Below are 23620 nucleotides of genomic sequence, written 5' to 3'. Positions count from 1 at the left end.
ACTACCTCGAAATGTCGACTGTCGTCGCGCGAAATATACGAAACGATAAAACATTTATATTCTTATTTCAATATACAACGTATATAAAATTTATTTATCTATAAATTATGCTATTACATTGATATATGTATTACATAGATATTGATTATACAAGAGGTGTGTCTGTGATATCGTTTAAAATTTCTATATATATCAATGACTTTGATCTATGAAATATTGGTACTAGCAATATTTAACGATATACAAAAATTTTAAATACGAGCTTGTATGTGCGCGAGTTCTCGTTCCATGAAAAATGTGTGAAACGAGTAATTTTATTACATCGCTACGAGTACCGAATAACGTGGCGGAAAAAGTTCGATAAAATCTTTTTCATGTCCCGGGTTAGTAGAGTAAGAGTATTGAAAAACGAGGAAGTCGGAGAAATTCCTTTTTAATTTCTTTCGGAGTCATTTCGACGACACGCTTAGGGGTTTTCGCTTCGGTCGTCGTCACGGGGGTGGGTACTCGCATCTTTCAGACGATCGCGCGTTCTTTCACGTAATTTCTCATGAGAGACGGCCTTCCTGAGAGACAGCGCATTATTTTCAAACGAATTTTCTGCGCCTTTACCCGACGTTTTTCAGAAATTCCATTACGACGAGAGAGAAACGAAGGAAGTCGGGTAGATGAAGATGGAAACGGCGCGCAGTGGTACTTCGATACGCACGCGACGTCACGACGTTTTGTTTCGTGTTTCATTTTTACATTTATTATACTATATATTCATGCATCATAAAATTGCATTTTATGTAAAATGCAATGTTTATTCCGCGACTCGCGTTGTATGAATTCTAAATTCGTCTATCGGGATCATTGCAACAGAATTGTTCTTACTTCATGTTTATCTTTTACTGACCTTTCGTTCGCCGAATATCCTTTATTTCAAATTAATTTAACATACCCCGACATAGTATATAATTAGAGTGTCCCCGTGTCGCGATAAAATTATGTGACAAAGACCCTTCTCAATGGAAACTAAACCTTTTTTAGCATGGCCCAGGGGGCGTGTGGTTTCACAACGACCATTTCCTTTGTCCCTTTCTGAAATAGGGGTTCGTTAATCGAAAGAATGCGAAAGATTTTATTTTAGTTTGCATCAGAGCTGTGAATTAAAAATATAACTATTTGCATTTTTTAATAAATGCCACACTTACATATAGTTTGTTATTCGCTTTACAAATTTTAATATACAAAAATATGAAGCAATTAAAAATTCTCTTAATTTGTGCGAATATTTGTATGCCACGCATAAAAAATTATGTTATATTTAAATATCTTTACTAAAAAATTTATTTATTATAAAAGTTTTAGATAGAAAGATATTTTTAATAAAACATCTTTTATCGGTGTTCAATCAAGTAACGGATTGCTGATTCTTTTTCTTTCTTTTCGAGAGTAGAAAACGGCGAGTGTCGAGTCAAAACGCAGAAGTTATTGTGTCACCGTCGTTAATCCGTTTAACAATGCTCCTAAATCGTTGGCAGGGCGGCTCTCGCATGCTCGACAACGCAAATACCCGACGCAAGGACCACAAACCAATGTCAAATACCCACGGGGCGTGAACCTGAGACCATGTACCTGAGTACGGAGAACAGAGTTTGAACAGAAACACGTCTCCTTTGCGCAAGGAATTTAGATCAAAGAAACGGTCATTGTGGTAACGACAGCCTGTCGTCGCCGAATATCGACGATGGTAACGATGGCATATTCACTTTCGCGGATTAGCTATTTTGCAAATATCTCGGAGATTTTCAGGACGTATCTCTCACGAATTAGCTCTAAGGACGTATCTTGCACGAATTAGCTCTATTTTTTACTGAACAATTCCTGCAGTAGTATTGTAATCCTATACTATAAAATATTTTTGTTTTGTGTTTGAAAATTATAAATCGCATTTCATCTAATTGAATTCCTTATAGTTTTATTTTACGAATGATTGAATTGGCATAGATGATCGATCGAAATTCTTTTTTCGAGAAACAATTTACTTCAAGGCAAACTGCAAAACTTACTTGCAAAGCTAATATTAGTAAAAGATACGCTGGACAGCTTTCAGTAATTACTTTGTGGAATTTTGTTTCTTCCCGACAAAATTTTGCCGAAAGTTTAGACGTGTCCCGTGGCGCCATGATTTACCGCTTACATTACAACGAAGGCGATTCAAGAAGTTTAATGCACCTGCCCTGCTTTAATGAGGTCCCTTTAAAGTTTCTCGCAGAATGGAAGACGATGAGAAAGTGTGGAAGGGATGATAGAGAATGATTAAATGCGTTTTATTTTACCGGAATACGTATAAACAATATATAATATAAAAACATAGCAACATTTCGTATCTAATTGACGTTTTAACCATCTCAATTTTGTATAATCAGTCAGGAAATCGATTAGGCACTATTACTTGACCATGCCTTCAATTTAAAAGTAGTAATGTTAATATTTAATTTAATATAACTTTTAGAGGGAGAGGAGAGGAAAGGAGAAAGAGAGAGAGAGAGAGAGAGAGAAAAGGAAAATCCTATTAATACTAAATTCATATTCTTAATATATTACGTAAAAACGTAATTAAGAATATTAAGCAAGCTTCATATTTAAAAACAAACGTAAAATCAAAGACATTTTCCAATATAATTCTAAATGTAGCAATTGCACGAAAATAGCAAATTTTAACAGATTTTTATCCTATAGCTGACTTTCAAAGCCAGTCGTACGTTGTCTTCATAAAAGGAGAATTGAAAAAGACATTTCGTCAGCGAATGCATTCAACGACATTAACAACAGCATTTTTGAAAGAGGTCTTTTATGGATAATGGCTAAGCACGTAAATTTAACGATCTTATTGGAGGTCGCAGGAAGTCGAATCAATGTATAACCAGGTGCACTTGATCTACTCAACCCGGGCAGAGACGAGTGGAGGAGCACTCGACGTGGCTTTAACGGTTCACTTGCCTGGCCGAATTGTCGAATCGAGCTGCAAACAGGAGCCTGAAGGCTTTAGAAGAGGCGCGCAATGTGACAAACAATGCGACCCAGAAGGGGCTCATTAATTAGGTACGCCTCTTTTGCTCGAGCACGACATCAATAAGCGACCGAGACACGCAACGCACTCATTCACAAAGGAAATCTCTCGCGTTAGCGCAAACAGAATGACTTTGAAGCGCTCTCTTCCCCTGTTTAGCTTCTTTAGAAGTATGAATATATTTAATGTATGTAATATTATACTGAGTTGTAAGAGGTTTATTTTAGATTACTGCGGGCTTGTTTTCGTTTTTGCATATAATTAGCTAAATATTTGCAGCAAGATTTTCTGCATCACCAGATTAAAAAAATATAAAATTACATTGATCGTATTATATCTACATTAACTTTGTGTTTTTTTTATATTAAAAAGATTGTAATAATTAATCTCGGTGAAGCATGACATAGTACGTCAGAAGAGATCTTATAACAAAGACATGATAGAACTGGTAAGAATTATTATTATTATCATATGTGTATACAATGATTAAATATATCAAAGCATCATGTGTAACGGAGAACACAAATATAGCACAATAAAAAGAATATTTATCTAAAAATACCAATAAAAATTTTAAAACATTAACATTATTGAAGACTGCAAGTCGCATCTTAAATTAACAGAAATGTTAATTTAAATATCAACTCTTTTGGTAACTGCGGTAACGTGTGATGAAAATTCATATATAGAATCTAGCAGCTAGTAAACCGCACGCGCACACGTTCGAGTGTGATTAAAATTGCGAATATGATTTAATCAATCGGCGAATCGCTGAAATAGGAGACGTTAAAAAAATTCGATTATTTGGCCGTTATTTCGCCGGATAACACAAATGTAATTGAAATTAATCGTCAATGTGCGGGCGCGCGAGCTGAATTTCGCGTGTCCGCAAAATTAATTTTGTTGCGCCTCGTGCTCTCCATTAAGAATAACCATATTCACTTCGGGCTTCGGGCTGCATTGTAGCGCAAAATGCTTTTACGCCTATCCACGCGCGCCAAGAGGTGTTATCAATTGGATTAGATTTTTGACGTCGAGACGAAATCGCAAATGGCGGCCTCATCAGATCCGAAAAGGATCATCTCTCCGAGAACGGAGAGACGATTGGCAAAAGAGAAAAACGCTGTCCGATATTCGTATCCGCGATATGCTAATGCTAACCGACGACGGAGAACGCGGTATCAATTTGCATGCACGAAATTGATAAGATTTTTTTCGCCATTATGATAATAGGCGGAAGATCCGTCAACTGCGGCACCCTCTCGATTTCCTCTCTCTCGACCCACTCACATCGCAATTATTCTCCAGTCTCCAGCTCTTCTGCCCGCCTCTGCCGCGCCTCACGTTTTTTTTGATTTAGTACCGGCGCGATTGGTCTCGCCCGGTAGATAAAATTAGCATAGACATAAGTGGCCGCGATTTTTTACGACCGCTTAGGGAATCGGGGCCCCGGGCCGCTCATTGTCGCGCCATTATGCGACAAAAGTCGCGCGCATTAATCCGCCGGCGGAAGGGGTACCGCCGTAATGTCATGCAAATTTCTCATTAAACGTCCAACGTTTCGAAACCGTAAGTCACACGCGCGCGGCGCGGGGCGGTCGCTGGCCGATCGATTCGCATCGCCGCTTCCGAAAATGCGCGTCGGCAAGCGTGTCGTTTAATTAGAGCCGAAATTATGGTGATTAGCGGCTATAATCGCGAATATCTTTCCGTCGACGCAAATTGGGAAATGGAGATCGCGATTCACTGCGAATCTGCGTACATCATTGTAGACGTATCGTCGTTTTGGTTTTAATGCATTTGGTTGAAAGCACTGATTTTTTAAAGTTGTAAATATTTCCTAAATTATTAACTCGTTATTAACAAAAAGATTTTAAAAAATTCACATTAAAGAAAGTCAACAATTTCACTGTGAATCTGCGTACGTCATATCGTCGTGTCGGTTTTAATAAAAGCATTGATTTTGTAAAACTGGAAATATTTCCTAAATTATTAACTTGTTATTAACAAAAAGATTTAAGAAATACACGAAGAGAGACAACAATTTCACTGCAAATCTACGTCATTGTGGACATATTATCGTTTCGGTTTTAATGGATGAAAGCATTGATCGTGTAAAACTGTAAATATTTCCTAAACTCGTTATTACAAAAATTATTAAAAAAATATACAACGAGAAAAGACATTTTCATTACAAAATTCGTCAAATTGGCACATTTAACAAAATTAAATTTAATTTTGTCAGACAATCTGTAATTCGTGTCAGAATTTAGAATAGAATTCTATTTACAATTTTACGTGTAGTAAAAAGTATTTGAAAAATCAGAACATACACGCCGTATATAAAATATGTATTAAAATGCACATCATACATATAAAAATATACGGGAATATAAAATTAAATAGTATTCTGTCCTAAAATATAATAAAATGTAGTTCTTACGTGAATTACATATTATCTAAAACTTTAAACGGCGCATAAAATTATAAGTAAAAATCTATTTTAAATTTTCTCACGAATTATAAGTCTAAAAACACGCGTTAATTATTAAATTTATAATATATAATGTAATATAGTAACATGCAAATTATCTCTCATAAAATAAAGTTGATAAAATATTTTCGTTGATAAAACATTATATCACTCCTATTTTTGAAAAGAAATTTCATGTCATGAAAATTGTATGCAGAATCGTATTTCCGGATATACGAAGATTTAAAATAAATCTTCTAATTATGAAGATTTTTGAAATAAATCTCCTTTTACTTAATTCCAGCTAGATTAAGTAATTAAAAGAATTGAGATAATTTCGGAGAAAGATATTTTTACAATGCCAAGCGAGAGGATTGAATTAATCGTATCGTTTTTTAACATTCTTCTTATTTCGATATCATATTTCGTTGAAATGCAATAATAAAATCCCCGTTGACGATGATAAACGAGTGCTAACTGCATTATTTTAACGATTATAGCCATAAACGTAATTAGCGCTCATTTATCATTATCACTGCAAAAACTTAATTTAGACGCGCTATTACTGTATTTCGCTGTAACATAATATCAAAATAAGAACACGAAAAAGAATGAGATATAACGGCTTAACGTTTTCCCGTTTGCAACGCAAAAATATCTACCTTCCTCCGGAATTATCTCGGCAGTTAAAAGAAGAAGATTTAATATCATAGAAATATGATTTTTCATATAAAGTTTCCTTTAGAGTGGGTGGAAGGGAGAGGGAGGGAGGAGGTACAATCGGCGATGTATAAAGTTCTCCTTTTAGAAGAGACATGGATAATATGATCGTACAATAATATCTTACTCGCTGACGTTAGCAATTGTAAGAAACGTTTTATACCGTCGGGGATCAGCGAATACAGAAATATCTGGCGGGAACACACATCTTCGCAAGACGAGACTGAAGGAAAATGTCGCGGCGGCGATCGACGTTTTAATTTGATGCCGTCTCCGCGGATTAAATCGCGTCTCGGACTCGGACGTCGATCGGAGAGGTAAATCCCGATCCCGCGTGCCGCGTGAGTCAAATCCGAATTCCTCACTCGATTTCCATTAAAAAAAAAAAAAAGAAAATAAAAAAAGGAAGGCGAGAGAAAGCTCTGACGTCGAGCGTGTCCGCAGGTACAAAAGCACTGACAACTCTCTCTCGTTCGCGATCTCTATCGTCTTCGAGCTATCGAGATGGAAGGGGCCGAAGGTGCCGGGGCACCCGGTGCGTTAAGTGGTGTCCCCTCGTGCGTCCCATTGTGCTTGGCGCGCGCGTCTAAGTTAATCCCGCGCGCCTCTCGATGCGGCCGATAAACTCCGGGTTAAATAAGGATTAGCGCGCTGACTCGGCGAGAATATACGGGCGGGTACGGTTTTACGAAAAATTCCCCCTCCAAGAAAACCGCGAAGTCGAGACGAGACGCGCGGTTGTCTCGTGTGACGACCGTACAGGCTTTGAGATCGGTATCGCGGCGCGTTAAAGTGACGTTAAAAGGTGCGGAACGAGAGGCGAGGATGATCGAGGGATCATCGTCGGCGGATTATCTCTCGCTGAAAATTAACCGGCGAGAGCCTCGACTTTATCGGAAGATCGCATGCATACGTCTGTAAAAAAAAAAAAAAAAAAAGAAAGAAACACGCGTGGCAATTGTTTACGACGGTCGCTCAAATTATTCGAAAATATTGCTCAACAAACGTCTAATATAATTATTAATAACTTTGAATATTTTAACATAAAAATATTTATACATATGTTAAATATGTTGTCACAAATATGCGCTGCCAATTGAATAGTAATTAGGATAAATACGTGTTATTTGATTCGAGAGACAGAATGAATATATAGACATAACAGCAATCTTTGCAATATCTAATACAATATATTTCTATACGGAAAGAACAATTTTGCTGAATCCAAATCTAAAAATAATTTTTATTCAATAATCAAAATAATTTTGTAGGAAAGTCAAAATAATTGCTAGTCAGTTTTAACATTCCAACAAATTATTTTGATGATTCAATAAAAAATTATTTTCAGATCTGTTTTTAGCAAAATTTTTTGACCTTTCAATAAAATCGTTCATTCCATGTAACTTCATATTTTTTGTATTGAATGAAAAAATAGATGGTTAAATTTAATAGCAATGCTAATTAAACGATAATTGAGATGCATGTCACAAATACGTTTTATTTTACTCAAAAAGCAATATGGATCTTGAAACATATAATCAATTTTATATTTCTGTATTGAAAATACGGAATATTAAATTTAGATGGCAATGTAAATTGATAGATATGTACTTTTAATATATGTTATTTTATTTCTGTGAATCTTCCATCACTAAAAAGAAAGTTTGATTATATGCCGTAATTAAATCATTTATTGTTTTTCTCCGTTCATACTATGAAATTAATATAAAAAATGGGTATTGACTTCACATCGCACCCCCACTTCCTTTTCTTAAAGAGTAAAGAAAATAAAAGGTATTTTTTAATACTGTTTTGCTTTTTTTACTGCAAAGAACATTAAAAATTTTGAATAATTATTTCTTGTACGCATAGCACCGTCACTCTCTTGGTGGCATTTGCTAACTTGAGCAAAAAGCAATAAATTCCAGACGGGGATATTTTAAAACAAATAATTCTAGAAACAATTTGAAATCAGAATTGATGCAGCAATTAATCGTACATTACTCTTGTATGTGCGCAAAAAAATATCTATTGGGAGTGTGACGCACGTACAAGAGTATAGTAAATTAAAGCAATTACTATTAGAACAAAAGAGTATAAAAAATGTTGGTATACCTATTTTTACAGCATTATGTAAAGGTTTATCGAAAGTGGAAGTGCTAGCGTAACATGAAATCAGCACTCTTTTTGATATTAATTTCCTGCGAATATTAGTTAAGTGCAATAAATTCGCGACTAGAACAATAAATTATTTAGCAATAAGTGAGCACTTATAATTACGGGATACAGGCGGACGTTTTTTTAGTGGTGGGGGCGCTTCGCATAGAGGTTGTTATTTTATTACTCAAAAAGTAGCGTGAATCATTATAACGCAATAGCTCAAGTCAAAATAAAAGAACAATTTATGACAGATAGCAATTAATTACATATATTTAACTATCAATTAAGTTCACTTATCACTTACCACCTCGTCCTCTGTGACGCCGTCACCGTTGCTCCGATCCTCTCTCGCTCCTGCTCCAGTTGCTCCTGCTCCAGTTGCTCCTGCTCCAGTTGCTCCTGCTCCAGTTGCTCCGTTTGCGGCTATCCCGAGCGCAGGTTAATCCATGTATCCATTTTGCACTCTTATTCACTCGCGTAAAATACAGCGATAAATAATAGCGCGCGCAATTAACACATCACTATAATACAATCGTCCAAGATTTCGACTCGACACTCTAGACTAGTTCTCATTTCCATGTACTAAAATAGGACATAAATGAAAAGGGACGATAGGTACCCAATGTAGCACAATTAACAACTTCACTAGACCGCCCGAGATCTCGGAGCCAGGCGGCATTTATTGTTTATCGCACAACGGGTTCACCGGCGAAACACGCGCGAGTTCATCATCTCGCGGATCTGCGTAATGCGATGCGAGACGAGAAACGCGAACGCGACGCGACGCGAGACGACGGCGCGGCGTCGAGGGTGCTCAATGAACGACGGGATTGATCGGGATCCGGCAGTGGATCAATTATCATTCCTCTCGGCGATCGTCGTGCAGCTCAATTCGACGCGTCGATTCCATTCACTTATCCTCGCATGCAGGATTCACCGCGTCGTCGACGCGAGGCGAGAAGCGTCCGCGGGTAATCCGGCTCGCTAGATCCTTCCGCGATAGCCTGACGTAGGGTGACGCCAAGGTGATTACGCGTATCGACCGGCCGGCCGCTCGATCACTGTCGCGTAACAGTATATATATAGCGCGTCATATGTTCCCATTACCGACCGTCCGCCCGCGCGCGTGGCGTCGCGCATTTCGGGGCCTCGTAATTGACACCTTGGCACGCGCCGGAGCAACGTTCAGAGACAACGACTCCGTAAAATGTTACGTAAATACACTGACGACGCGTCATTATCAGAAGCTCGCGACGCGGGGAGTGCGGGGACTGTCTGGGCGAGATCACGGATCGCGGGGGGGTGGGTTCGAGGCTTTCACCCGCCCGCGCGATTCAAATACGCGATGTATCGTTGTTATCTCCAACCGTTTTTCCGAGCGCGGCACAACGTACTAGAGAGAATCATCGTCGGCGCATTCGCTCGTGTGCTACTCCGATACGAGCAGTTGTATCGTCCGCCACGGCGATCGCGTTATAGACGACGGCATAATTGTAATTTTGAATGAGCAAGCTGATTGCTAACTTCGACTCGCGTAGTGCGACGTATTCGCCGGATCGTTGACCGGCCAATCAGCGCCGTCTTCCGGGGGTCATTTGCAGCCAATTAACGACGTCTCTTGTCTTCCGAATTTTCCATTTCGAGGCACATCCCCCGCGAATCTCCGAATACGCGTGTATACGATGGATTTTTTTAAAATAATCGCCAAGTAAGACCGGTCAGCCTCGCGCGACGCTGCTGAAGCGTGAAGTACGTTCGCGAACGCCGCGCGGTACGTCGTGAACGTAGACGCGAGTCGAATTTGTCAGTAGCGTCGGTCGCCGAGCGTCGCTCGACGCAGCGGGCGATCGTCAATTATTTCTCATCGCTTATTTCGAGCACAGTTCGAGCGTGAGAAGCGTCGGATACATAGGCGAGTAGTGTCGCGTTAATTACTCGCCTCGGGTGCGTCGCGAGCGCGAATCGCGATATCCGGACGCCCGCGAAGTTCGGGATCGCGTCGGGATTGCGAGACAGCGGACGATCGGCCGGATCGACATGCTTACGCATCGCGAGCTCGATCGGGAGTGACGTGATTCGGGAGTGTCGAATAAGACAACGGGCGATCGTCGTATCTCGTTAATTACACCTGTCGCGAGTTCGCTTCACGAGGGCGGTATTCCGCGTTTGCGGAACGCTCGACGGGCTTGTCGGGCGATCGCCCGCATGCTTGGTTATGTGTGACAATCGCGAGCATGACGGAAGCGGCGGACGGTTAGATCGCCGGGTGTCGCGTTAATTACCCTCGTCCCGAGCGCGACGCGCGAGTGCGGTAAATCAGTGTCAATCGATAATCTGGCGATAAGTCTCGATAATTCGACGTGGCGATTACGCCTCTCGCGTTGTTTACGCGTTCCCGGTGCACCGTGAGTAAAACTAAACGCGATCGGGAGTGTCGTGGGAGGTAATCGGGCGTGCAATTGTGTTGCGCTAATTAGCGCGACGGAGCGTCTGGCAGCCGGTGGAGCAGCCGAGGAAGGAGCTGATCGAGTCGCAGGGGGCGGTACGTCGACTGGTGGGTGAACATGCTGCTTGTACCGTGTACTCTGCCCGCCCGCGGATTCAATGCCGCATCATTACGCAATACAACCGCTATGCATTTTGCATGGCCTGACACGTTATCGTGATAGTCTTTAGAAAGTTCATTTTAGAGAATCAGAAATATAAAATTATAAATATAGAATATAAATATAGAATATAAAATTTTGTCTATAATTTTATGTGTATACCGTACATTTTGATACATGCCTTTAAACATATGTTCTGTACATGTGTATATGTCTGATCCTTCGATTATTTATCATATTACATGGTAGCGCGATGGAATGTCTGGGAACTGATGGAGCAGTCATTGAAGGAGCTGGTGGAGCAGTCAAGGAAGGAGCTGATCGAGTTGTAGAAGCGGTACGTCGCCGTCGACTGGTGAGTGAATATATTTGCCGTATCGGCGTGATTTCATGTATTCTCGCCCGCGGATTCAATGCCGCATCATTACAGCGATACGGCATGCATTTTGCATGGCCTGACATGTTGTCGAAATAGAGTCTTTAAAAAGTTAATTTTAGAAGATTAGAATATAGAATTCGGTCTATAATTTTATGTGTATACCGTACATTTTGATATATGCCTTTAAACATATGTTCTGTACATGTGTGTATGTCTGATCCTTCGATTATTTATCATATTACATGGTAGCGCGATGGAGCATCTGGGAGCTGGTGGAGCAGTCAAGGAAGGAGCTGATCGAGTTGCAGAAGCGGTACGTCGCCGTCGGCTGGTGAGTGAATATATTTGTCGTATCGGCGTGATTTCATGTATTCTGCTCGTCGGTGGATTTAATATTGCATCATTACAGCGATACGGCATGCATTTTGCATGGCCTGATACATTGTCGAAATAGAGTCTTTAGAAAGTTCATTTTAGAGGAAAAAATATAGAATTTTATTTATAATTTTATGCATATATTGAACATTTTGATATACCTTCAAACATATGTTCTGTACATGTATGTGTATGTCTAATCCTTTGATTATTTATCATGGCAGTGCGATGGAGTGTCTGGGACTGATGGAGCAATCAAGGAAGGAGCTAAGCGAGTCGCAGGAATGGTACGTCGCCGTCGGCTGGTAAGTGAATGTATTTGCCGTATCGGCGTGATTTCATGTATTCTGCTCGCCCGTGGATTCAATGTCGCATAATTACAGCGATACATTTTGCATAGCCTCGACACGTTGTCGAGATAGAGTCTTTAGAAAGTCCATTTTAGAGGATCAGAATAATTCGGATTTCTCGAAATATAGAATTTCATCTAAGTATAATTTTATGTACCGTGCATTTTGATACGTGCCTTTAAATGTATGTTCCATATATGTATGTCTGATCCTTTAATTATTTATCATATTATCATGGCACATTTTCTAACCAGGATAGTTTATTTGAAGTCAACTTATAATAGAATTTACGCGAATTTGCACAATGTCAGAATAGAACGTTATTTATAATCTTATGCATGAATCCTTATATATGAATGTCGAGATGATTGTCTTCAAATGTAATATTTTATACATGCATTTCTGATCTTTCAAATGTTATCACATACTTATCACATTATTATTTATCATATCACATGAACAATGACTAGATTCTGACAAGAATAAATTTGAAGTTTTATAAAGTTTACTTTAAAAATTCTATAACTTATATTGTTGTTAGAATAGAATCTTGTAATTTTATGCACGTGACATACAAATACTTTTGAAAATGCACATAATTCATATGTATGTGCATTTCTGATTCTTCAGTGTGACTGTTTGTCATATTATATATACTGTCTACTCTGACAAGGATATATTAGCTCTGATGTGAGCTTTATAAAATTTACTTTAGAAGGTCTATAATTTACATCAGACACATGAGGAGATAGAATTCTATTTATAATTTTACGTGATATTTATTTTAATACACTTCTTTAATATATACATATATTTTATATATGATCCTTTAATTGATTGTCACATTGGTTTGGTACTGACTGCTCTGACAAGGATAGATGGAGTGAGCTTTATAAAGTTCAATAAAGTTTAGAAAGTCTATAATTTACTTCAAACATCAGAATACAATTCTGTTTATAATTTTAAGTAGTATTTATAATACACATATTTACACATCTAATATACATTTTTTTTTAAATATACATATACTTTATACGTGATATATTTCTTTATTTGTTATAGATTGCGTTTTACTTAACGCTCGCAACGCTTTTGGAATCATTTCACCTTTATTGTTCATCAAATATTAAACAAGGACAAATAATGCTCGCGAGCATTGCGAGCGTGAAGTGGAACGCAGCTATAACATTATTCTAACAAGAATAGATAACTTAAAGCGTGGGCTTAAATTTAAATATTAATATTAATATAAAATTACAAAACGCGATATTAATACAATATTTTGATATTGTTGTAAACTATACCGTATATTGACGGATGTATACCGGATGTTGACGAAGTAAATGAAACGATCAATTGAGTGAAATAGAAGATTGTTTGAATAACGATGATTTTCAGTATATTGATTATTTAAAGGAGGCATTAATATAGGATTCATTAATTAGAGCGAAATACCACAGATTTACTGCTAGGTGATTTCTCAAAGCGATATTATAACCGCGACTGTAACACCTGCCGAGTTATTATATCGCCTGATACACGTGTTTTCAAAGTTGTCAGTCAACAGCCTTTAAAGATCGTCTGTAGCACTGTATCGCCGGTATCGTTTCGAAACGAACAATCGTATACGCGCCTTCTTCGATCTTCGCTTTGGAGAAGTCCATTCAAAATCGACTGTCTGACCGCGTCAATGGAGAGGGAGAGAGAGAGAGAGATTGGGATTTCGTCCCTTTGAGTCCTTCCTATATGCGGTCCACCCAACGCGACCACAAATCTTCTCCGACCCTTCGGCGTGTACGAGGGTCGTCGCGGCGCGTTTTCCACCGCGCCGTTTTTGCCGGAAGGGTGACGACACGTTACAAGCGAGTTAACTGCGGCGAAACAAAGGTACAGGGGCCGGCTCTTTTTGTTGCCGGTAAACCAAGGTGCTGCTTTCTTTTTTTCGCGCAGCTGAAAAGCAGGGAGGGAGGGAAGGACGATCTCGTCCTGAAATTAAGTGACTATTTTGTGGCGCTAATTGTGATAAATGCCGCGGCCGAATGGCGGTCGGGTTTTGTATCCGCGGTGTAATTTGTCGCTGAGAAGGGCATATACTTTCCTTCTGTCTAACGTGGCAATTTATTAATTTGTTTTTGGCGTGATAAACCAATATATCAGACTTTCCCTGCTTTTTATTATCAACAATCTTATGACAATAAAATGAAGATAAAATCTCGAATGAATGTCGTGCGCAAACATAAACGTTAAATTATAGCATCGTAGTTAATTTGTATTTAATTATAATTAAATTTGTGCTCTCTTAATTTACTCAAGTGTACACGGAAAGAACAATTTTGCTGAATCCAAATCTGATAGTATAATTTTTGTTCAATAAACAAAATAATTTTGTGCGAAAGTCAAAGTAATCGCTAGAATATCGAAACGTTTTATAGTAATGCTTATCAGTTTAAACATTTCAAAAAATTATTTTGACGATTCAACCAAAAATTATTTTCAGATCTGTTTTTAGCAAAATTTTTAGACCTTTCAACAAAATCGTTCTTTCCGTGTACTAATGCATTAATGTCGATTAATGTAATGCCAAGAAAATTTAAAATTTTAATTAGGCATTTTTATGAAAAAATATGATTAAATAAAAAAAAAAATTTTTTTTAATAAAAATATAAAAGTTAACCGCGTACTTCACGATGTCGTGAAGTGAACTACCCAGTCCAAGAATGGCTCAGTGGTCTAGGGGTATGATTCTCGCTTTGGGTGCGAGAGGTCCCGGGTTCAAATCCCGGCTGAGCCCGCTCTTTTTTACTCTTGTTTTTTTTTACTGTATTTTTACTTAATTTCGTTAATTCAGAAGAAAAAGGTCTTGAGTAAGATTTTTTTTATTAATATTATTTTTTTGTTCAGCGATATCTATAATGTATACGTGAGTGGCATTGCTGTCGTGAATAAGAATTCCTTTGAAATTAACGACAGAACGTATAACATTAAATTTCTGACTGAATCCTGATATCTATTTTCTTCGTTTAACCTGACGAATTGATTGTACGTGACGTGAAAGTTAGATAAGAACTTGGAAAATAAATCTTACAAATAGTATCTGTGCTTTGCATGCGCGATAGCGAGTAAACGCGTATCACGTTAAAATGTATAATAGCTTTTATTATTCTCCGTATATAACCACGAACCGCCGTAGCTTCCACTTTTTCGTTTATCGCTCACACAGAATCGTGTTAGAACTCGTTTAAGTTAAAGCCCGTGATTTAATATCAGAGCTACAGAGATAAATCTTGGGTAATCTATCGTGAAGGTCCGAGAAATGAGATTTTAAAGTCCCGCTTGTCACGACATATAATATTCACACGTATATAAGCCGATCTAATTTTTTTAATGCTACTGCATTTGATGATATATTTTAATGCGGAGATATACACACCTGTGCACCATGCATTCACATAATTATTCTAATGGAATAATTGGACACTTGCGAAATGCAATTTTTTAATAATGACGGAGTCATTAACGTAAGAATAAACGTGACTTGTCACAATACGCCGCTGGCGAGACGCGGAAATTTTTCTGTTCATCGCGTAGAAACAGGTTTACAACGATCGATCGGCCATTGCGGCACGCTCGGGCAGGTTTTCGGTTAAGTTAAACTGGTCCCAAAGGTAATTTCCTGAAAGTTGCCGGCTCGCATTAGGCGAACACGCTCGGGACACAGGTGCGTTTAACGTGTGTATTTCACGGTTTAATGTGAAGATCACACAGGAAGACGTGCACGGCGGGACGGACGGACGGACGGCGTCCGCGTGTGTGGGTGCTACGCCACCTGCCATGCGTAATGATGATGTAATGACTTGGTGAAACCCTATCTTTATTGTTTCTCCCTTAAATTGCCGGCTCGACCGTCGAGATACCCTTAGCGGCTGTTACCAATTTTCGGACGAGAAGTATTTTCTCTCTCCCCAACTTTTCTAACAGTAAAACCTGAAAAGTAAAGGGCAGGGTAACTGCAATCATTTCCACGTCACGATGGCTTTCTCGCGAGTCCATATTTTTGCTCTTTTTATTTTTGTAAAGTGATACATTTTAAAAATTAATTACAAAGAGTCACGCGACGAATAATATTATGTGTATGCAAACGTATGCAAACGTATGCTTTCGTGTAAAATTTATGTCCGGCGCAGCGTCGATCACGATGCACACGTGGCAAACTTACCGTCGCATTGCTCCCCACTTTTACCGTTTTATTTTATTCCTCTGCAACTCCGCGACTCTTACGCGTTGGACTCTTTCCAACGTATAAGAAATTTATTTCCCGGTACGCCGCGCCGTGCCGGCGTTTCTCAATCATTAAACGGCTCCCGGCCGCCGTAGATCGATCTTCACGCGCTTCTTGCCGACGCGCGAAGCCGCGAATAGAGGACTCGCGACAATGAGGAACCGGGCCGACGACGGGATCGTCACGTTTGCGGGCGTCTCTCTGCGAAATTATTCTCGCGTCATTGGCCGTATACACACACGACGCGACTGATGGCCCGAGCGACATCACGATGCACATTCCGGCGATATTCTGTTGCACAATGCTCCCACGACACAATGAGGAACACGTTCGTCGCTCAGTGAGGTTTATGCCTTTCGAGGAGTTTCGCGCTTTGTGTGAAGTCCAACGAGAATTGGGGAGAGTCCGGAAGCGTCGTTAAGACAAATTTATCGTGCCGAACAGATTTATCGTGCCGAACCGATTTAAGTTTGCTATCTATATACGTTATCTCAAAATATCGGAATGGAGTTTGTTTCAGAAAGATATAGCTTCACGCTCTGTTTCTCTACATACGTTTCCGCAAAATCATCGTTTTATATTATTTTGGGGAAACTGTTGCTCCCCCCCCTCCCTCCCCGATCATAAAAGATTAATTTTCCTTTTCTCGTTGCCAGCAAAGTTGCCGTGCTCTCGCTTCTCTCTTCCTTTTTCGGTATTCCTTCGTGTGTATTTTTGATAGACTCAAAAAGAATTTTGTTCCAAATGTGGGTATATCTCTAAAAAAATATATATAAATGTTCTCGCGTTATTTATTGAAATTCTCATGGTCGCATCTGCTGGTATCAATCGATCGGTTCAAACGCGAGTTGCGCCCGGAGCCGTGCCATGAAAGCGATCCACAATGGTCGACATAGCTGTCGCCATTGTCCTCCGGTTGGGTGTAAAGAGGCAAAAACGGTTTCAACTTTCGAGTGCCCGCACCACCCTGTCATCTCGCCCTCCGCCGTTCTTCCGCGCGCTGGAGTGCTGTCGCGGTGGCTTTTTCCAGCTTTGATGGAGCGCCTCTTCAGTGCGCATAAGATGAAATGAATTAGCGCACCGGAACCAGAACTCGGCCGCCGCCGACAACTCTCCCTGTCACCCCCTCGCTCTCGCCGTTCCTTTCCTCTCCCTCGACGTCCTTCCTGTGCCGTGTTCTTTATCGTCGTCTCTTTCCCGCGATTTTCGAGTCGCACAAACCGTTTGCGGCCCCACCAGTTCCGCTATGGAGAGCGCAAGTTTGTTCGGATTTATTACAATCACTCGGGCTAACCCTCTCCGACAGTCCAGACCGCGACGATCTGTCATAGAGTTGAATAGAAATAATTGTAGTCGCAAGTTATCGCTAAGGGTAAGAAATCGACGCGGTTTTGTTGGTTTTGATCATTCGAACAGATTTTAAATCGACCAAAAAATTAATCGTATAATCTTGCGCCAATATTGGGATGTTTATCAGAAACATGTTCTTCCTATTTTGTTTTGCAATTTGTCAAATCGAATGTTCATGTATTGTATGTTACTGTCAAAACCCATAATCATAGTAAATAGGAGGGAGGAAGGGAGGGAGGTTGGACCTTGCTATACGTATGGAAACCGATGTGAAACAATTATATACACGGTATCGTAACGGTATATAAACCGTATCGAAAACCCATGTGAAACAATTATATACACGGAAAGAATAATTTTGCTGAATTCAGATCTGAAAATAATTTTTGTTCAATAATCAAAATTATTTTGTATGAAAATCAAAATGATTGCTAGAATATCAAGACGTTTTATAGCAATGCTTATCAGTTTTAACATTCCAATAAATTATTTTGATGATTCAACAAACAATTATTTTCAGATCTGTTTTTAGCAAAATTTTTAGACCTTTCAACAAAATCGTTCTTTCCGTATAGACCTTAATTGTTTTAACTATAAAACTAGTTTTAATTAGTTTTGAATTTAAAATTAGTTTTAACTAGTGAAATCAAATTTTAACGATTATGGGATAATATATGTATAATAAACTGGAAAAGTATATTTTTGTGATATCAAGAATATGCAAAATCTCTCACGACTATCTTATATTACTGTTACGAGGAAACGATCGAACTCGTTGCGTAATGCGATTTGTACGTAACGTTACATAATTTACTAGTATCGTGGTGACATTGTTGCGCATCGATGCAGCGATGCAGATTGTCTCGTAGAATTTGACAAAGAGTACCGAGTAACGCTTAATACGCCGTCATCATTTTCTTCGAATTTATCGTTCGTTTCCATTAAGCGCACGAACGTGCTCAATTATTCGAGCGGTGCCTCATTGACGCAATCAGCGTGGGATTGCCGCGACACGGCACGTCGCGATCTCTGGCAGACGGGATCAACTGACACACGCGAAATGCTGAATTGGCGCATAAAGGAGCGGCTGAAGCTATGTATATATCATTATCGTTGCCGATGATCCGATTGAATCCGAGATGTGAACACGCGAGGGCCTGGAAAATTGAATTGCGCTCGAACGTCACACACGTTCATTTGGCCGGATGCCACCGCAAATGAACAAAACGTTGAATTCAATTGAAGGGTGAAACGCGGCAAATAACACCGCCGAGCTTTTCTACCGGTTATTCATTAAATGCGCGCGTATTTATCAAACACATGCACGTATTTATTAAAGCGTGCGTATTTATTCTCTCTTTTCCGAATCTCTCGCCTTTTTTTCTTTTACGTTCTATTATATTCTCTCTACATAATCTTGCAATTGATTAAAAGCGTCGTAACTCAGAAGCAACCGCGCCGCCTCAGGTAGAAGAAAGATTAGAAAAGTCAGTCGGGATTTAAGAGGCACTCCATACATCACTTGTATTCGCATTCACGCGTCGGACTTTAAACTGCCATAACCGAATGCGCCCGCTACCGCTCTTAAGAGGCGAGAAATTGTCGACGAGTCCGCATTCCTTAAACGTTTCTTTAGACTCATTCCGATGGGCGATCGTCCGATTGAAAAAGCACCGGCCGCGCCGTTGTGCTCCCGGTACGACGAAAGGCAAGAAGGGCGGATCGTGCAAGCGCGATTTTTCGATTTCGACTTTTCGTCGTCATTCAGTGTCTGAGCGCTGATCGGGTCCCCTCTCCCTCCTACGCGCCCGTTATTATTGATCCTCCGAATGGGATGAATGAATCGAATCTGACGCGGCCACGGGGACTTCTTGGCTACCGTGAATGGGGCGCGGCGTTGTCGCGTTCGGAGCATTGGAGGAAAAAAAAGGGCAGCCGGCTGGTTTTCACGTTTCGCCGGGCCCCGCGAATGGCAACACAAGTGTGCCCCCATTGTCGGCCCCGCCGGGCATCAAGACTTCGAGAGCGCGAGAGATCTTCGGCGCATTGTCGCACGGCTTCTTAGCACCATTAACTACGTTTTACCTTAAATTTAACCTAAAGTGGGGGGGCCCTCTTGACAAATTTCCGGGACTTAGGGCAACACGGCCGGTTTCCCACCGACAATGGCGAGCGGGGCCCTCCGAGTGACCGCGCGTTGCACTCTTGTTGAGTTGTACTCTTTCTGACCGGCCGTTTGACTGGAAAATCACGCACAGGCGCGCGTTACGCTATTGAAGGTGGTGACGTGTGTCGGAGACGCTTCTTTATGATGAACATTTGATACATCATTTGTAGAGGCTTTGTATACGAGAAATTATATTTTGGTAATCAATTGTGTAATTTTCCAGTTCGTAACTTTTTATTTGCTGTCACTTGTCGCTTGAATCGGTATCGCCGGATATTTGAAATGAAATAAATTTGACATATATACGCACAATGAGATATCAAATTAAAATTGAACCTTATTTACCAATTTTATGTAGATGTATTTTACAATGTATGTATTTTACGATGTAATTAAATTTAAGGGATATATGATTATTTATATTAAGATTTATATTAAAAATAATATTGTATATTTATTTTTTCAAATTTTCATATGATAGAAGAAGCTTTTTTTATATGTGTTATTAAAATTAACTCAATATTTTTAAAATGAAAATATTTTCATGAAACATTTATATATTTAATAACAAGAGCGACATTAATATAAAAAAAACTAAATATATTTAATTAAAAATGTACGAGTCACAGAATTATTTTTGTAAATTTAAATTATTTTATATCAGTAATTAGAAATTACTAGACTTTTATTATCTATCCAAAATCATTTTTTACGCTTTATCTTTTGTTGTTTTACGTATATTTTTTAATACAAAGAGAAGCTATTTTTTTCTTCTAATAAAATTTTTATATAAAAATCAAATTTTTATTGCTTAACTATTTTAAAATTTATGTTTTCTGAAAGTAATCTGAGCATATCTGGTAAACAGAGTACATAAACGTCATATTTATCAAGGAATTAAGATTCTAATGAGAGCATTTTAGTAATCGCGATATTTATTTTAGTTAAATTTATATTAAAAATATACACAATTTGGTTTTCTACATAAATCATACAAAAATATATCTACAACACAATCTTACAAAATATATTTACAATATTCACAATTATTGAAGGCATTCTAATACAATCTCATTGTCTCGATCGTTCTCTTAGAGCGCTTATCTATTCGTTTAGCTACATATTCAGTTTATGCATTTGTAAAGCTATCGTGAGAGTTCGAACTTCGCGTCACATTACTTCACAGGTCTCGAGAACTTATGTACAAGACTCCCGAATCTACGAATTAACGATTCTCTCGACGGTATGCTTCGTGCATGTTATACTTCTGAACACTGGAGTTGTAATCGCCTCCGGATTCGGAGTTTGATAATCCGCCAGCGTCTCCATCTTCCTCCGCTTGTCGTCCCCTTCACTTGCCTCCGCCAGACTCCTCTTGCAGCCTCGAGAGAGATCGCGCGCCTCGTACTCCCGCGCGGAGTTTATTCTCGAGAAGTCGAACTTCTCCTCGGGGCCGACGTCTTCATTCGCGATCGATCGCTCGACGGGCTCAGTCACGGCGGCGTGCCCGTCGCGACTGAATTTACCGTCGTCACTCTCGCCGCTCTTCACCGACCTCTTCTCGTCCTCGTCCTGATCGCACTTCCGCCCGGGCGACTCCTCTCCTCCGCAGCTATCCTTTCGTTTGCCGCAAGTCCGTAGGCAGCAGCATTTTGGACTCTGTCCAGACGGCAGGTCCTCCTTCTTATATTTTACCCGGCGGTTCTGAAACCAGATCTTCACCTGTTTCTCCGACAGCCGCAGATTGGTCGCGATCTCGATTCGACGTAGTCGCGACAGGTACATGTTCGAGGCAAACTCGCGCTCCAACTCTAACAGCTGAGTGCTCGTGAACGCGGTTCGGATGCGCTTCGAGCTGTTGCTAATGGAGCTCGGGGATTTCGGCGGAGGCGTCGGGGTGCTGTTGCGGGACGGAGACTCGCTCGGTGTTGAAACGTCTGAGGAAAAAGGTCAGAGGTTAATGGCGCTGCTCTGCGAGAGATAGTTTATTGCGATAGAAGAAATTCGATAGATCAATGCTCGCTTTTACGCGATATGATATATCTAGCGAGAGTGAAAAGATATTCGTATCGTAAAAATGCATATTTTACGTTAAAATAATATCTTGAGGTCTTAAAAATGAATGAATATTTAAAATTTAAAAATATCTACTGATTTTAATTTTATATACATACATACTCGTAAAAATATATGTACATGTACATATACATAATTAATATATAACAATTATATTGGCATATATTATAAAATAGAAATAAATTACGTTTTTGTGAAATGCGAAATATCTAATTGATTTTAGGCTTATTCTGTTATAATAATTGCCAACAATTATTTACATTGCGTATTTACAAGATAATTATTACACGTGTTTGTGAATCATTAATAAACGGTTATTCATAGATTTATCATAAAGTAATTAGCCAGCCATGTTTTTACCTGGTAATCTGCTTGTCGAGGTACTCAAAGGTGACGGAGGACTCTGTCCAGATATCGGCAAAATACCCAGCGATGGCGGGGTGATCGGTACAGGCATTGTGGGTGGTCTGGGCACCGGCCTGATCGGTTGGTAGCCCAAACCCACGTTGAAAAAATTGAACATGTAATTAGGCAGATTCCCATAATATGGCAGCGGATACGAGGGCGGCGAGTTGTTGCCGATCAAAGAGTCCACTAGGAAGCTTCGAGACATTTTCTCCTCCCCGTCGAAGAATCTCCCTCGCCGGAAGATCAACACAACTGTGCTCAAGTTGTGCTCGAGCCGTGGAGTTCACACGCGACACAAAGTAATCCAACGATCATTGGGACCTTCTCGTTGCACTTAACTTTCCGTTTAATCCTCGCGCTTCGAATTTAATGGCACGAGATCTTTCTTCCGAAGAACGATACTTTGAAATCACCGCGTTCTTAAGTCTTTTCGATGATTTCTTTTTGAAGAACGATTGTCTTTGCTTTTTTTCGAGTTATCTCACGATATCGATTCGCACCTTCTAATGTTTTCAATTGTAAGACGAAGTCGGGTCACAGAAAAAAAATGTAGGCTCGCAGATCCTGACTGCACGACGGTGCATCGAATTCTGTATTTCGTGAACCCTATGCTCGTCATATATATACGGGGTGCAAACTCCACCCAGGGGTTGGTTTTGACCCGGGGCCCCTTCACGCGGGGCCCCGCCCTTCTTCTTCTCTGCACGAGGGTGCCCCATTCGGGGTTCACCCCAACTGCCCTCCCCGGGGAACGACAGTGAGTAGGGCATTTTCTCGCAGCGCTAATTCGACGGGTGGCTAATATCGCCGGAAATTTTATACGGCCTCTTTACCCATCTTTCTATTATTATCGACGCTCCGACCCCGCCGTGCTTTGCCCGCCGTTATTCCGGAGTTCGACCGATGAACTCAAAGTATGATTTAAATCGATGGAAACGAGCTAATGTAGATATTAGATCCACTCTCTTTCTCGATAAGTTAATGAAAAATCTTTAAAGATATATTCTTAACGTTGAGGTCAGCTTTAAAAATCTCGAGTCATCGCAAGGAATAGAGATAATCGTGATACAATTTTATAAAAACGTTTTGTGAAAGACGTATATGTCATCGTGCAAAGTATTATTCACGCGGAAAGAACGATTTTGTTGAAAGATCTAAAAATTTTGCTAAATACAGATCTGAAAATAATTTTTTGTTGAATCATCAAAATAATTTATTG

General features: G+C 39.7%; 1 protein-coding gene and 1 non-coding gene across 2 annotated transcripts; one reads left to right on the top strand and one right to left on the bottom strand.

Annotated features, from left to right (window-relative positions):
- The first annotated feature begins 14840 nt into the window (after positions 1–14840).
- On the top strand, positions 14841–14912 carry Trnap-ugg. Its single transcript has one exon. It is a non-coding gene; the product is annotated as a tRNA-Pro (tRNA).
- Positions 14913–21135: 6223 nt separating this feature from the next.
- Positions 21136–22606, bottom strand: LOC105447860 (GS homeobox 1). The gene is made up of 2 exons (XM_011686093.1): positions 22354–22606; positions 21136–21854 (listed from the first exon to the last, which is right to left on the bottom strand). Exons 1-2 carry the CDS (start codon positions 22604–22606, stop codon positions 21136–21138), a joined length of 972 nt encoding a protein of 323 aa, XP_011684395.1.
- Between the last annotated feature and the right edge of the window lie 1014 nt (positions 22607–23620).

The sequence above is a fragment of the Wasmannia auropunctata genome, unplaced genomic scaffold (genome assembly GCF_000956235.1).
Source record: "Wasmannia auropunctata unplaced genomic scaffold, wasmannia.A_1.0 LD336090.1, whole genome shotgun sequence".
NCBI classification, from domain to species: Eukaryota; Metazoa; Arthropoda; class Insecta; order Hymenoptera; family Formicidae; genus Wasmannia; species Wasmannia auropunctata.
The sequence above is the reverse complement of the archived record's forward strand: the minus strand, read 5'-3'. Positions and strand labels throughout refer to the sequence as shown.

Bases quoted from the DNA above. Each gene is read 5' to 3' on its own strand.
- LOC105447860 (XM_011686093.1), bottom strand. From the start codon at position 22,606: ATGTCTCGAAGCTTCCTAGTGGACTCTTTGATCGGCAACAACTCGCCG. The intron at 21,855-22,353 runs GTAAAAACATGG...CTTTTTCCTCAG, and splicing joins CTCGACAAGCAGATTACCAG to ACGTTTCAACACCGAGCGAG.